Source organism: Vitis riparia, chromosome 11, assembly GCF_004353265.1.
Source record: "Vitis riparia cultivar Riparia Gloire de Montpellier isolate 1030 chromosome 11, EGFV_Vit.rip_1.0, whole genome shotgun sequence".
NCBI lineage: Eukaryota > Viridiplantae > Streptophyta > Magnoliopsida > Vitales > Vitaceae > Vitis > Vitis riparia.
In genome coordinates this window covers 2,862,106-2,877,000 of record NC_048441.1, presented here as the reverse complement: position 1 = coordinate 2,877,000, position 14,895 = coordinate 2,862,106, and the positions used below count along the sequence as shown (strand labels likewise).

At 34.3% G+C, this 14,895-nt stretch overlaps 1 protein-coding gene across 3 annotated transcripts; it reads right to left on the bottom strand.

Moving 5' to 3' along the window:
* Positions 1-7,371: 7,371 nt before the first annotated feature.
* On the bottom strand, positions 7,372-14,848 carry LOC117925209 (APO protein 3, mitochondrial-like). Of its 3 annotated transcripts, none has more exons than XM_034844144.1 (4): positions 14,668-14,848; positions 10,792-11,187; positions 8,933-9,360; positions 7,372-8,565 (listed from the first exon to the last, which is right to left on the bottom strand). In XM_034844144.1, exons 2-4 carry the CDS (start codon positions 11,160-11,162, stop codon positions 8,156-8,158), a joined length of 1,209 nt encoding a protein of 402 aa, XP_034700035.1. In that variant the 5' UTR covers positions 11,163-11,187; positions 14,668-14,848; the 3' UTR covers positions 7,372-8,155. The 3 variants fall into 3 exon arrangements, with proteins under 3 accessions (XP_034700035.1, XP_034700037.1, XP_034700036.1); XM_034844146.1 differs by lacking the exon at positions 14,668-14,848 and adding an exon at positions 14,422-14,658; XM_034844145.1 differs by lacking the exon at positions 14,668-14,848 and having other exon boundaries at positions 10,792-13,373.
* Positions 14,849-14,895: the final 47 nt, after the last annotated feature.

Sequence of the window (14,895 nt, the reverse complement as noted above, 5' to 3'; positions counted from 1 at the left end):
CCTTGAAAAATGTGTACATGTCCCAACCTGCCTTGTAGTCTCTTGTTTGCTAATAAAATTACTAAAGATTTGAATTGTTTCATAACATTCAGCTCTTCTCATGGCATTTTTTTGGACTTGATAACCGAGAGGATGAATAGGCATAGTGAGAGGAAAGGTGTACTCTACTACCTCAATACACATTGGAAGATTGGTGATGCTATTCCACAAGCTCTTGCAACCACCAACCACCCTCAAAGTTTATCAAATATGGATATGGCACAAGTGGTTGGGATTCTTTCTCTTGAAAAAGATGTTTCCAACATTGTTTGGTAAAACTAAATGCCATGATTTCATTGTGAGGTTTGTGAGTTTGCAAAATACCATCATGTATCTTTTCTCATAAGAAATGAAAAAGAAACTTCTCCTTTTAGTTTAATACATACAAATGCTTGGAAACCCTCTAGAATTCCAGATTGTTTAATATATAGAGATCTTGGTTACCTTCATTGATGAGTACACTTGTACCACTTGGGTCCATCTCCTAAAATCCAAATTGGGAGATAATTCCATTTTCCAAATATTCAGAAAATTGGTCTTTACCTAATTTGGTACCAAAATCCATACCGTAATGTCAAATGATGGGAGGTAATACTGCAATCATGACCTTGTCACCTATCTCCAAAATGAAGGTATCACACATCAATCTTCATGTGTAAATACCCCACAACAAGATAGGGTAGTAGAGAACAAAAGTAGGAATGTGTTGGAAGTAACAAGGTCTTTACTTTTTCAAATAAATGTTTCAAACTCATACTAGGGAGAAGCCATTTTGATTGCTACATTCCTAAAAAATTGAATGTCTTCTTGAGTCCTTGACTTCAAATCCCCTATAAAATGTACTCTCAAGGTCTTTTCCTAACTTTAAGAGTATTAAAACTCTTTGATAAATAAAGAAAAGTTGTATATAACAAAAAGAGGGACACCAAAATTAAGGGTATTGAAACTCTTCCTCCAAAAAATATTTGGGTATGTATCTTTCATTCACATTCTCATGCAATCTAGAGATAAACTTGACCCTAGAGCTCTTAGGTGCATCTTTCTTGGATATTCTTCCATTCAAAAAGGATATAACTTATAAGTACTACATCCTCCCACAAAAAGATCATATATCACCATAGATGTCACTTTCTTTGAAAGTCAACCCTATTTCATACACACTTATCATTTAAGGGGAGATTGGACGAATTAGAAGATAAGTTATTAGAGATCTTTCCTACAAACGATAGGAATGGTGGGGGTGTCCTTCCTTATCTGGTTGATGTGCCAAATGCTTCTACCCCAGATTTCACATCAGTTTTCCCTGCTGCTGAAGATTTTCAACCCCAAAACATTAAGATTTGCCCATATCCCCTATTGTTTCAAATGCTTCAGCTTGGATCCCTCTGATGGATCAGCTAGTGAACATATTCCAGTAGATCTCCAATGAAGCAACACCAAACTCTAAGGAAATTTGAGAAGATTTGCCATTGAAATTCCAGCCAATGAACCTAGGAATCAGCTCAAGGAAAAAGAACATGTGTTGCCAGCAAGCACCTCTAAACTAAAATTGTATTTGAGGAAGGGAAAATCTACAACATCCTCTCACATCCCATTATCCTACCTTGAATCAGGTAATGAAAATACTCATTCTAGTGTCTATAATTATTTGTATTGACTTATTGCATTGAGGAAAACCACTAGAAAATGCACTCAGCATCCTACTTCAAATTTTACCTCAGCACATTGTTTATCCTCTACATATTGAGCCTTTATTACCCAAATGTGTTCTACTAAAATTCCAAACATAGTCCAAGAAACACTTAGAGAGAAAAATTGGAGGAAAGCAATTAATAAAGAGATGCAAGCCTCAGGAAAAAAAAAAAAAAAAACACCTGGGATTCAGAAAAATGCTCCCTGCAATCTATTGATAACAAGAACTCTAGGAAGTTGATGGGACGCCATGGCCACCAACCCAAGCGAATGTTCATCCTTTAAGAGGAATGCCCATCAAAATTAATATAAATAACTTATGGTGGAAGCAATCCTCAAATTAATCACCACTCATGGGAGAACTAACCCGTTGGAATCTCTCAAATTGTCATTTGACTAGGGGATGCACATTAGTATGCAAAATCAGATTTTCAGAAAAGTAGTAGTTTAAGCCTCAAAAGACAAATGACTCAGAAATAATTTGTTGCAGTAACTAGAGTCAAAAGATTAAATTCTTTTATTCAGACAAGATGGGGGCCAGAAATTAATATACATTGAAAATATGTTCTTTCATAGTAGGTCATCCGTCTGATTTTCTTCAACAATATTTCTAAAGTAATAGTATCTCATCATCTTTATCATTAAGTGGAACAGCAAGATAACAAGCCAAAATCTGTCAACACTGGTCCATACCCAATTCATCCCTCATTTGGCAATTGCAATACCAAACTAAATATGAATTCAGACGAGTAGAATAGTATTAAAGCAGACAAATAATATTAGAACAAAATGCAAATGGGGCAAAGTATAGTCTCAAAACAACATCAAATTTTGACAGACTTAGAACACTCAAGAACAAAAGGCTAAGTGTCATATACCTGGTAAGAAGGACCAAAAGCAATTCCAGTTAACTTGACCTGGTCCTCCCTTGGCCTATTCTTAATCAACTCATCTTGCTTCACCTCAACAATCTCCACTGGAACCTCATTCCTCCCTCTCTTTCCCGGCACCCTCACTGCACTTTCTGTCCCTGCCACCTCTGGCAGTGCTGCCGCAGACCCATCACCCCAGTTGTTCTCATAATGCCCATAACCACCATAATTCCCATAACTACCATAACCTTCATACACCTGCTGACTCTCCGCACCTCCAGACCAATTCGAACTTTGTTCCAATGAAGCCGAAGACGACCCATCAACCCAATTGCTCTCAAAATTCTCCACAGTTTGATAAGTACCCGAGGACCCATCAGCCCAATTGCTCTCCGAATTCCCTACAGTTCGACCAACACCGGTTTCTTTTTCCGAATTCGTTTCAGGCACATCAATACCCACCTCAACAATCGATCTTCGACCCGAACCTGAAGAAGGGATCGCACCCAACGTGGCCTGCGAGTGTTTGGGCGCCGGAATGGCCGATAACCAGGAACTGACAGATGGGGTTTGAGTCACAGACTGATTGCGGCGTTTTCGCTCTCTCTCTTCATCCTCGTCTTCGTCCTCCTCATCCCGAGATTTGAGCACAGATTGCGGAATTGGGGGCCTGAACTGAACGACCCTTTTGGGTTTAGGGTGAGAAGAAGGTGGTGGGTCTGTGAGGGTTTGTGATTTGGAGGTTGGAGGTGGAAGAGAAGAAAAGATGGAGGACTTGGGTTGAGGAAGAGAAGAGAAGAAGGGGGTTTTGGAGGCAGAATCTGAGGCAATGCTTGTAGATTTTGAGGTGGGTTTAGGGAGAGATAGGCCCTTTTGCTGTTGTTTTGCCTCTTGTTGTTGTTGTTGTTGTTCTGCTTCTTCGTCTGAAGAAGCGTAGTTGGCTAGCAAAGAGTCCATGAGAGACCTCGAACAGAGGAGGAAACAGAAAGAAGCCGACGAAGACGAAGGAAGAGAAAAATGTTGGGGGAAATCGTCGATTTTGGGTTTGGAATGAAATAATTTCATTTTTCTGGAAATTTTGACTTGCCAAGCAAACGGGCTGGGCCTGGCCCAAGTCTCCCATGCTGGGGTCTGGCCGATCTTTTCTGGATTTGAGGGCCTGTTCAGAATTTAATAAGAGAAATAAAGTGAATTAATTAGTATGACTTAGTATTGATTTTATGTTTCAAAACCAAACTACATAAAAAATAAATGTAATTTATAAATATTATAAATTTTTATAATTTATTTTAATAATAAGTATTTTTTAATTTCATGAGTTAAAAAGGAAAAATAAAAAGAAATTAAATTAATTATTTTAGAAAGAGGAACAAGAAGAGAAAAATATTTTTTGTGTGATAGAATAATTGAAAGAACTAGAGAGGTACATTTTCTATTTTATTTATTTGTTTATTTATTTTCATTTTTATCTTTGTTGTTATATTGTAATTAATTAGAGGGTACAAGAGTTGCATGGTTTAATTTGTACAAATGAGATTGAGTTTGATAATTTAGGTAATGATCTATTGTAATGTAAAGTTTGAATATGAATGTTGTTTATTTATTTTATCGATATCATTTATTTATGATTTTATAGAAAAGTCTCTTTTTTTAAAAAATAATAATAATAATTTTGTGAGACTATATATATTTATATTAATGAAAAAAATTATTTCTTTTAAATTAATTTTGTGAGATTACATGAATTGGGTTGTTTTGTCTTATGACATCAATAAAATAAGGAAATCATTTTTTAATTAATTTTATATGTAAATTGAGTCATTAATTTAATTAAATCATTTTTATTGTACTAATACTAATAATAAGAAAAATGATTTTTGTATATCCATTTGAATTGAATCAAAAAAAAATTATATATAAATATTAAGCAAGAAATCGTTTTGTAAATTAATTTTGTAAGTTTATGAAGATTAAAACAAATTTTGGATATATTAATTTTTTTATTTATATTTTATATTGTTAAAGAAAATCATTTTGTTTCATAAATGAATTTTATAAATAAATTAGATGAGATTTGTTATTACCATGTATATGTTGATGAACTTTGTAATAATGTATGATTAATCAAACTTTTTTTTATCATTGTAAATGTTCTAAATCAAAATCTTTATCATCATTATTTTTTATTATTAATTATTTCATTTTACTTCATTATTTATTTGTTTTATTTTATTGGATCTTTATGCAATCTTGTTAAAATAAGAATTCATGTCACTAATTAAATTTAGTAATATTTTGTAATTTAGGCCTAATTTTATTCATGTAAATAAAACTCAAATTCTTAAAGTTGTTAATTGAATCATGTTTATATAAATAAAACCTTGCAGTTCAAAGATACTTTATTCTCTTTCTTATTATTAAGATTGAATCCATTAGTTAGTTAATTCACACCAAAGTTTCCTCCACTTGCTTATTAAAGAACGTAGATATACAGACTTAGAGGGATGTTATGACTTATCAACATACCTTTCTGATAGGCAACCTGACCCTCGAATCCATTTTCGATTCACAGGCTTCTCTTTTTCCAAATAAGGAGTCACTTTTAGAGTTTTTCTTTCTTATTTTTGTTTTCCCTTTTAAAAAAAATAATAAAATAAGTGACAACTCTAACTTTTAAAACAAAAATCAAATTTTCTCAATAAAAACAAGTTTCATCATTAAATGGAGACACACGTGAAAAATGTGGGTCCATGAGTGGTAGTCGATAGGTTATCTAAGTATGTCACTTTCATAGCAGCCCCTACTGACTACATTGAAGAGGAGACAGTGAGGTTATTCTTGAAACATGTTGTCAAGTATTGAGAATTGCCTAAACACATCATCAGTAATCATGACCCACACTTTATTGGGAAATTCTAAATGAAGCTCTTCAAGTTGATGAGTTCAAAGTTTCAATTCTCTACCAACTTTCACTTTCACCCATAAACGGGGGTAGACAGAAATGGTAAATGCTTTATTGGAGTTGTACTTGAGACCCTTGTGAGTGTCAATCAAAGAGATTGGGCCAACCTACTGGATACAACTTAGTTCTCCTACAATTTACAAAGAAGTAAGGCAACTAACAAAAACCTATTCTAACTAGCTATGGGGTAACAACCATTAACTCCTCACACCCTAGTTATGGGTTATACGAAAAGATGTCCAACGACTTTCAAATTCACTAAGGGGTAGCAAAAACAGGTAGACATCGTCTGCTCATACTTGGATAAGGCCACTAGGAAGATGAAGAAATAGGCTAATAAAAAGAGGCGACACATTAAGTATTAGGTTAGAGACTTGTTGCTTGTCAAGCTACTTCTTCAGCAATTCAAGCCCCTAAGGTTGGTACATAAAGACCTTATGAGGAGATATAAAGGTTCATCCCCATACTTGGGAGGGTTGACAAGGTGGCTTATCAAGTGGAATTATCTTTGAGGTTGAAAATTCATCTTGTCTTCCATGCGAGTTACATGAAACTCCATCATGAAAACAAGGATGATTCAAGTTAAGGGATACAAAGAGGGTGCCTACGGCTATCATAACCTCATACGACAAGAAAGTTGAACATATCATTGCAAACCAAGTCATTGGGAGACAAGGTTGCCTCCTGCTATGTAGTACTTATTGAAATGGAAGGGACTACTAAAAAGCGAGGCTATCTAGGAGCCTATGGATGTGTTGTGGTAGTTCTAAGAGCAAATCAAGGGGTTTCAAGCAAAAGGGATGATGAGAACATTTGTAGCATAGGAGCCTACTCAAAATGATCCGCACTTAGGCTTGCTTATATAGACGAGCATGAAACTTTTGGAACCATCTGGAATCACCCACACTAATGGAGTGTAGAAGATTCCAGAAAAGCCCAAAGACATCCACATATCTCTACACGGGTAAGAAAGGTAAGGGAAATGTGTAGAGAATTCTAAGGAGTTTTAGAGGTATCCTGTACATAGCTTAAACATAGAATTTGTATATGTTATTGTAGAGAGTTTTAGATATATAAGAAACCTTTGAGGTTTCAGAAAGTTCCATGAGTACCTATAAATAGAGAATAGCCTCATTTGGCCAAGGCACCAAGTACTTGGGAGCATTCTAAGCCTTGTAAAGTATTCTAGTGCAATGCAAGTTCCTTTCATCCAAACCTCTAAGTATTGCTTCTTTCATTGTTCCTAACTTCTAAGTCACATAGCATTACTTAGCCTAGCAAGCTAAGTTCGGAAAAAGGCTGAGTTAGCAACATTAAGTGGTTTAAGTTGTTTAAATATCACACATGAGCTTAAAAAACACTTAAATTTGTGACACAAGGTTCCTCAACTTTGGGTTTTTTTCTATTATTATTATGTTTTTTTTTTTCAATCCTACGTGAGATGCATATGTAGATAACTAATGTGGCCTTGGCTTATAAGGCCATGACTTATGTCATTGGCTTACATAGCATTCCAAGGTGGTTGTAAATTTGTAATATGCTTGCTTTGGTGATAGCATAATTTAATATAGAAGGATAATTCTAGAATTATATAGATGTCACTATTGAAGTACATGTTAAAAGGATTAATCTTCCATTTTGTACTTGTTTTGAAATTGGATTCTTACAATTTTTTTTCCTTTTTTTAAACATATGATTATATAATTCTCCCAAAAAAACTTCAAATTTCAATTTGTTTTGTTAAACAGAGATAGCTCTCCATGTAAGAATGCCATAATACAATTGTAAGTAGTTGGAGTTGGTTAATTGTCTCAAAATCAGATTAAAACCATGCCTGTCAAACCTCTAAGATATCTTTTAGCATGGTTAGAAGATCCTTCCATGTATAATTTTTTGTTGAGTGGCCCATCTGTAACCCATGGGCATATGCATAAAGAACAAAAAGAAAAATAATAAAAAATAAAAAGGACCAATTCATCATATTGCATATGGGATTGAACACCACACCAGAACTAATCAGCAGAATTTGCAGGTTAAATGCAAGCGTTTCAGGTCATAATATGGGCAATATGGGCAAATAAGATTGGCAGTAAGTTACAATGTCTCATCCATCAATGGCCCAGTCAATGAGGATGCCTCTCATCCTGTCGTCGTTTGTGACATATAATTTGGTGAGACACGGCCAGAACTCTGTTTTCCTGTAGTATGCATTTATTTCATCAATGTACTCAACAACTGCAAGTGAATTCTTGTCATTTCCACCAAATCTTCCATCTCCATTTCCTCCTTCATCCTATCTATTTCCTCCTTGGCACAGATAGGTCACTGATTTCCTGGTGGTCTTCCACCTCAATGATGACACAATCCTCTGATTCACTTGGCTTAGGGGTTGAATGCAGGACTAATTTACTTGAATTCCTCAGGTATAGTTGGTTGCCTCTGCTTCTTGTTAGCCATTTGCGCAGCAAACAAACTTGTAATGGGTTGATGCATCAGAATTGGTGGGTGTTTCTTATCAGAGACTGCATCTTTTCAGAGAATCTTTATCGACTAAGATGCCCAGAATCTCACCCAGGTTCAACTCCGCACTTCACACTACCCACTTTTCTTCATCCAGCCCAGGGACTGCAACATCTTCCCTCATCATGGCAACATAATTCTCTCCCACGTTTGCTCCAGCTTGTGCAAACAGTTCTACCACTGCAGGCAACTTTCCATAGTACCTCTGCAAACCATTTACCAGCGGCCCACCATCCTGCACATCTCGCACATGCCACACATGAACCGGAGGAATCAAATCATCCACTGTTGCCTCCTGCCATGCATGCTGTCCATCCCTCATCTGGTGCTTGTAAGCTTGACAATTCCTGACTCTGTGACCCTTAGGCCCCACTTGGACCTCTGAACAATATCCACAAGTTTGGACAGCATACTTCTGCATAAGTTTTGAGGCTCCTAACCACATTTTCTCCCAAGCCTCCATGCCTCGGATAGCAAATCCTGAAGAGTTGCCAATGAATGCATTAAACACCCAATAATCATCACTTTGTACTATGGTCGTGCCTCATGACCAAGTGCTAGATTAATGAGGTCATCAGGGCCTCATCTCATGTAATCATCCTTAAATTACAGTCTAAATCATAGAAAATACAAGAGATGTAGTTCAAAAATAATCGGTGAATGACAAAGAAAAAATGATTTTAAAAAAATAAAAGAAAAAGAATTGCAATTTAAGAGTAAAGCAATCACAACAACTTAAGGTGAAATCCAGCTATACCATGGCCCAAAATTTGATTAGTCAAAATATTTTATGAAAAGAAAACCCATATAATAGGCATTTGGGGAAAATTTTCAAAAGAAAACATACCTTGTACATCATCAGCCAGCAGGTGCATAGACTTATTTTCACTTGACTGGTTTCTCTTCTCCCAAAACCCATACGCATTGATGTCTTTGCCAGGTGAATCATATTTAGGAAACCTCCTTTCAAAATCTATCATCCTACCAGCAACATTATAAACCGGGAAGGTCCTTCTCCTTGTTGGATATTCAGGGATGTCAAGGCCTGCTTGAATACATAATTCTACAATAGCTGGAATCTGATCGACTTGGAGCCTCTCGTTATGTGAAACAGCTCTCCCTAATCTGTCATAGAGATGAAAAGATTCCACAAGAGGCAAAACATGTTCCACACCCCCTATTTCCCAAACATGCTCTTTGCTTGCTGGGCTACCTGTGACATTGCATGTTCTGATCTTATGTGGTGGATGACCAACATGAACTTCTCCACATAATCTGCACAAATGTCCATCATCACACAAAAAGAGAATTTCTTAAAGATTTGGCCAACCAAATCAAGAATTCCAAATTGATACATTCAGTAACAATTACTTGTCTCAATAGCTTTCTAATTTGCAACCTTATGTGACCAAGGTTCACAAAAATGATAAACTTTTTCTGGATCATCCTTTTACATTTAATATCTATACAAACAAAACAAGCACAAAGAAAAATTATTGGGGTTGCAATGCCTATATCTCAAAGAACCTATAATACATTTAGCAAAATTAAGTTAGGTTCAACAAATGTATAATACATTCTAAAAGACACATCTTGACATTAGATTCATTGTTTCTTTTGGACACAAACCAGAAAAAGTATTACCCATTCCATTAAGGATTTTAAACAGTCTTCGTTTCCCTAACCCACCAAGACTACAAGAAGAATTAAATGTCCTTAAGCCCCATTTTGATGCTTCAAACCAATGTTTTTAGAATTGTATCGATCATTAAATTAGAAAAGTTACTAGGTCAAAATTCATGTTAGTATTGACATTATAAATATATAATTTACATATTATTAAAATTAAAAATAATTAAAAAAAATCTATATATATAAATAGTTAAAAAAAACTTATAGATGATTTAAAAAAACTTGTAGATGATTCATCTTTTTCAATTTAATATTATTAGATTAAATCATGATAAAAATAAATGTAAATGTATTCATATTTCTAATGTTGTTAAATATTATATATTAAAAAATAAAATAAAATAAAATAAAATATGATTACTTAAGTTTCTCCATATTTTAACAATTATATAAATAGTACATAATAAAAAATAAAATAAAATAGTATTACCTAAGTTTATCCACATTTCATTCTATTGAGTATTTTGTTAAAATTTGATAAATTCTTTTGCCTGTATTATTGTTATGTTTATCATCCTACAAAGAATTGAAGTAAATATTTACATTTGTTTTAAAGTTTCTAAATATGCTATTTTATTAATGTGAGTACATGCATGATCGAGGAGCTCAACTTGGCCCTGTGACAACCTACCCCAACCAGTAAAAGAACTGGCCAGTCCATCAATTAGCCAATTCAACAGGTGGTTTTCATGGTTCAAGGGTGGTTTGACATGCAAAATGGGTTGATTAGTGGCTCAAACCGGAAATCTAATCGATTGCAACCCGATCCAGTTTTAAAAACAATTTTTTGAACTTCTTTGACTAATAAAAAAAAAATAGATGCTCTTATTATTTCTTTTCTTTTTTGACTAATAAAAAAATAGTAGGTGCTCTTACTATCTTTTTTAAACTTTCATAACATGATAGTTAAGTATAAATTAAAATTTGTAATACATTAAAGGTTGCACCTTATAACCTCTTGTCATCAATTTAAGTTTTAAGGTCTCAAATAATAATGTAGAAAAACTGATTTACCTGCATGAATATATGATAGTGCTCTTGACAACCATTGAAACACAAGTAAATAGTTTGGCTCTGGCAGCATAGACTTCATGAGCGAACGGCACTAGTCCCTTGACCAGCAATCCATTTTCAGGAGGCCGTAAAGTAATCTCAGAAACCTCTTGTCTAGCTTGCTTCTGCAATCTAGCTTTACACTTGAGTTCATTAACACTAGTAACCCATGGCTTCCTCTCTGACTTCTTCAGCTTCCTTGGTAGCTCCTTGCAAGTCGAATTAGTTGAGAATGATCTACATGGAAGCTTAAATTTACCTAACTCGATCAAACTTGCAAAAGAGTTCTGCACAACAATCTTGCGCAAGTTTCTAATCTGTCTAGATAACATTCTCCTCACAAGTTCTCCAGTTAGTCTGAAACATATAAGAATGGATTAACAATAGAAAGCTTGAAATGGTATTGAGCTTTTTAATGCCCCAAAGCCATAAATAGAGAACCACATAATCCTACAACAGAATAACTCTCAAAATCAAGAGTTCATATTACCATGCATTAATTTAAATTACAGATACCAACAGATATTCATGCCAAATTAGAGTATCATATTCTTCAACTTCTTTTAATTAGACCACCGGTACCAACCGAGGTGCCACCACTTTTTTGATACACAACAACACCCCACCATTTTAAGACCACCTCTGTAATTATTCTCACTATTTTCTTCTTGCCCACAACACCATAGGCATTGTTCATTTGGTGTGTGTTTGTGTGTGTGTGTGTGTGCATACTCAATTTCCTATTTCCTTTTTAATCAATATTTGATAGAAAAACACCGCTTCCTTAACCCACCATTTCCAGAAATAGCTTGGAAATCAAACTAACCACCCATTTCACTTTTCATATCATCTTCATCGGAAACACAATAGAATCAAGGCAATGCCACTCAATTCAATCAACTAGAAGCAATGTCATGGACCAAGAACAATATAATCACCATCAGTTAACTATTTTGAACAATTGGGTGCCACATCCAATCTAATCAACAACAGTCTAACTACCAAAACATATGTACTACTCTCCATCGTTTTAACAAACAGATGCACGCAAAAGGAAACAATTAAATAAATAGCTATGCTACAAAATTCAATAAGAAACTGCATTCAAAAGAAGATAAATCCTCTGTTTAGTTACTGAAGAAATGGGGGAAGAGAAAAGAAAATTTTAAATCTTATAATTTAAGTGGTTTTTGTTTCTAGAAGATGAAAATCTCACCTTAAGCTAAATGGTTAAGCAGAGTTGAGGGTTTCCTTTGGCCACAGATCTTGAAATTTATGTGAGTTTTTAAAATTTTCAATTAATTTTTCTTTTCCTAAATTTTCTCAACAACCAAACAAGCTTAGAACACAAGATCATTATAATTAAGAATTTTGAAGTATTAGGGTTTGGTTATTTTAGGGTTGATCTTTTAGGGAGTGATTATGGTAAAAGCACTCTTAGCTTGTATCACTTTTGTCAGCAGCACTACTATCAGAAATGCTTTTACAGAGAATCTGTCAGTGTTTGGATGTAAACAAAAAGAAAATGTTTTTGATAATATAATACATTAAAATAAAAGTGCTTCCAGCATAGATAAATTACCAAAAAGGACATTATAAATTTCATTGTATTTTATAGAACTTATGCATATAGAGCTACATCTATACTATTAGAAAAACCAAAGATAATAATTTTTTATTATGAATTTTTTTTTTTGAAAATACATGAAAAAAAAGAATTGAAACAAATCACCTTGATACTTAATTACTTATTATCAAATGAAACAAATCACCTAGCGGCTAGCACAACACCCAGTTGCCAATAATATACAGAGTGTAAATTTCTCCAAATAGAGTCTATGGTTTCCTGTAAGACTGTTATCATCAATAAAGCATATGCATGAATGAAATTTAACTTAGCGTTAAACTAGTACCCTGTGTTACATTCATTAGGAAACCTTGTTCCTGCTAGCTTGATTTATTACTTATGCTATTACCCAATGTAGAAACAGGTTTTATTTTATTCACTAGCAACGACAAGTTACTGAAAAGAAAACAACCATACATCATACAGATACAGAAATACAAAATGATGAAAATCTAACTAAACAAGGCGATAAACAACATACTTTGTTCAACACAATAACCAAGCACACAGGGGAAGCAACAGCATACATATATGCAATACACAACTGCAGACCCATTCCCCCAACCAGTCATGCATATATGCAGACACTGTTTCTTAGAGGCAATTCTTCAAACACGTAATATCCCCATTTTTTCAATCAAGTCTTGCAGTATCAAACAAAACCTTAAAATTCTTGTTTATGAAATCAAATGGAAGCACAGAGATGATACCAAATGTTTGATATGGCTAACTCCAACTAGGGTTGGTCTTTTAGGGAGTGATTATGGTAAAAGCACTTTTAGCCTGTATTACCTTTGTCAGTGGCACTTCTATCAGAAATGCTTTTATGGAGAATCTGTTAGTGTTTGAATATAAACAAAAAGAAAATGTTTTTGATAGTGTTTTTGACAAGGTTTTACATAAAAATAAAAGAGCTTAGTATAGATAAATTACCAAAAAGGATGTTATAGATTTTATTGTATTTTATAGAACTTATGTATATATAGAGGTACATATTTACTATTAGAAAAACCAAAGATAATAATTTTTTATTATGCAAGAAATTTTTTAAAAATACATGCAAAAAAAAAATTAATTGATAAAACAATAATTTTTTTATAAACATTAGCACCTTAATACTCATTATCAAATGAAACGAATCACCAGCAGGTAGCACAACACCCAATAACCAACAATATACAGAGTGTAAATTTCTCCAAATAGAGTCTATAGCTTCCTGTAAGACTGTTATCATCAATAAAGCGTGTATATGAAAGCAATTTAACTTAATGAGAAACTAGTAACCTTTGTTACATTCTTTAGGAAACCTTGTTCCTGCTACCTTGATTCTATTACTTATGCTATTATCCAATGTAGAAACAGGTTTTATTTTATTCATTAGCAACAGCAAGTTATTGAGAAAACCAAACATACATCATACCACAGAAATACAAAACAACAAAAATCTAATTAATCAAGGCGATAAACAGCATACTTTGTCTAACACCATAACCAAGCACTCAGAGGCAGCAACATACATATATGCAATACACAACTGCAGACCCATCCCCCCAACCAAATCATGCATATATGCAGACACTGTTTCTTAGAGGCAATTCTTCAAACATGTAATATCCCCATTTTTTCAATCAAGTCTTGCAGTACCAAACAAAACCTTAAAATTCTTGTTTCTGAAATCAAATGGAAGCATAGAGATGATACCAAATGTTTGATTGGCTAACTCCAATTTGGGTGATGCAAGGATATGTGATAGGTAATATGTTCAAGTTTCTGGAATGAAACTTGGAGCTTTAAGCAAGGGGTGGAACTTTAACCCTGCCTACAAATATTAGAAGACAAACAATAATCCTCACTAAATGCCAAGAAGAAAAAGATCAAACATTGATTTCATAAAGAAAAAGAAACAAATCAAGACAAAGCAACAGCGGTTAAAGGGTAAAATTCAGTTCCAGCTCTCCACCTACTTCTCTTAGCTGCCACTCTCCCAACAACCAAACAGAAATCCCAAAAACCCAGAACACAAATCGTGAAAAAACCATCGGCCAGTAAACAATAGCAGAACATCACCGACAATTAGGGTAAAAATCAGACCAAATCCAGAAAGAAACAAGCCAGGAAAGTTTAGAAAAATTCTGGCGAAATTTAAGAAACAGGAAAGGCGAAAGCAACCCAGAAAACCAAACAAAGAACCCAAGGGAGAGAGCGCTTACCTTGGGTTCCGGGTTTTCACAGGATGAGGTGGATTGGAGTCGTCGGCGCCGGTAGAAACCAGAGCGGAGAGGACGAATGTTGCCTCTTATTTTCGAAAATAGATCTTTTTTAGTAAACTTGGTTATTGAAAAATGTGAAGGCAGAAAAAAATTGACTGATTTTCATTTTTCACATCTATCTTTACCAGTATTTGGGTTTTTTTAATTTGAATTTGAAGATTAATAAAT

What these genes read in the sequence shown, in the direction of transcription:
- LOC117925209 (XM_034844144.1), bottom strand. Translation starts at nt 11,162, where the DNA reads ATGTTATCTAGACAGATTAGAAACTTGCGCAAGATTGTTGTGCAGAAC. An exon ending in ACTATCATATATTCATGCAG is followed by an intron (nt 9,361 to 10,791) that starts GTAAATCAGTTT and finishes ACATTTGTGCAG; the next exon opens with ATTATGTGGAGAAGTTCATG. An exon ending in GCTGGCTGATGATGTACAAG is followed by an intron (nt 8,566 to 8,932) that starts GTATGTTTTCTT and finishes GCAACTCTTCAG; the next exon opens with GATTTGCTATCCGAGGCATG.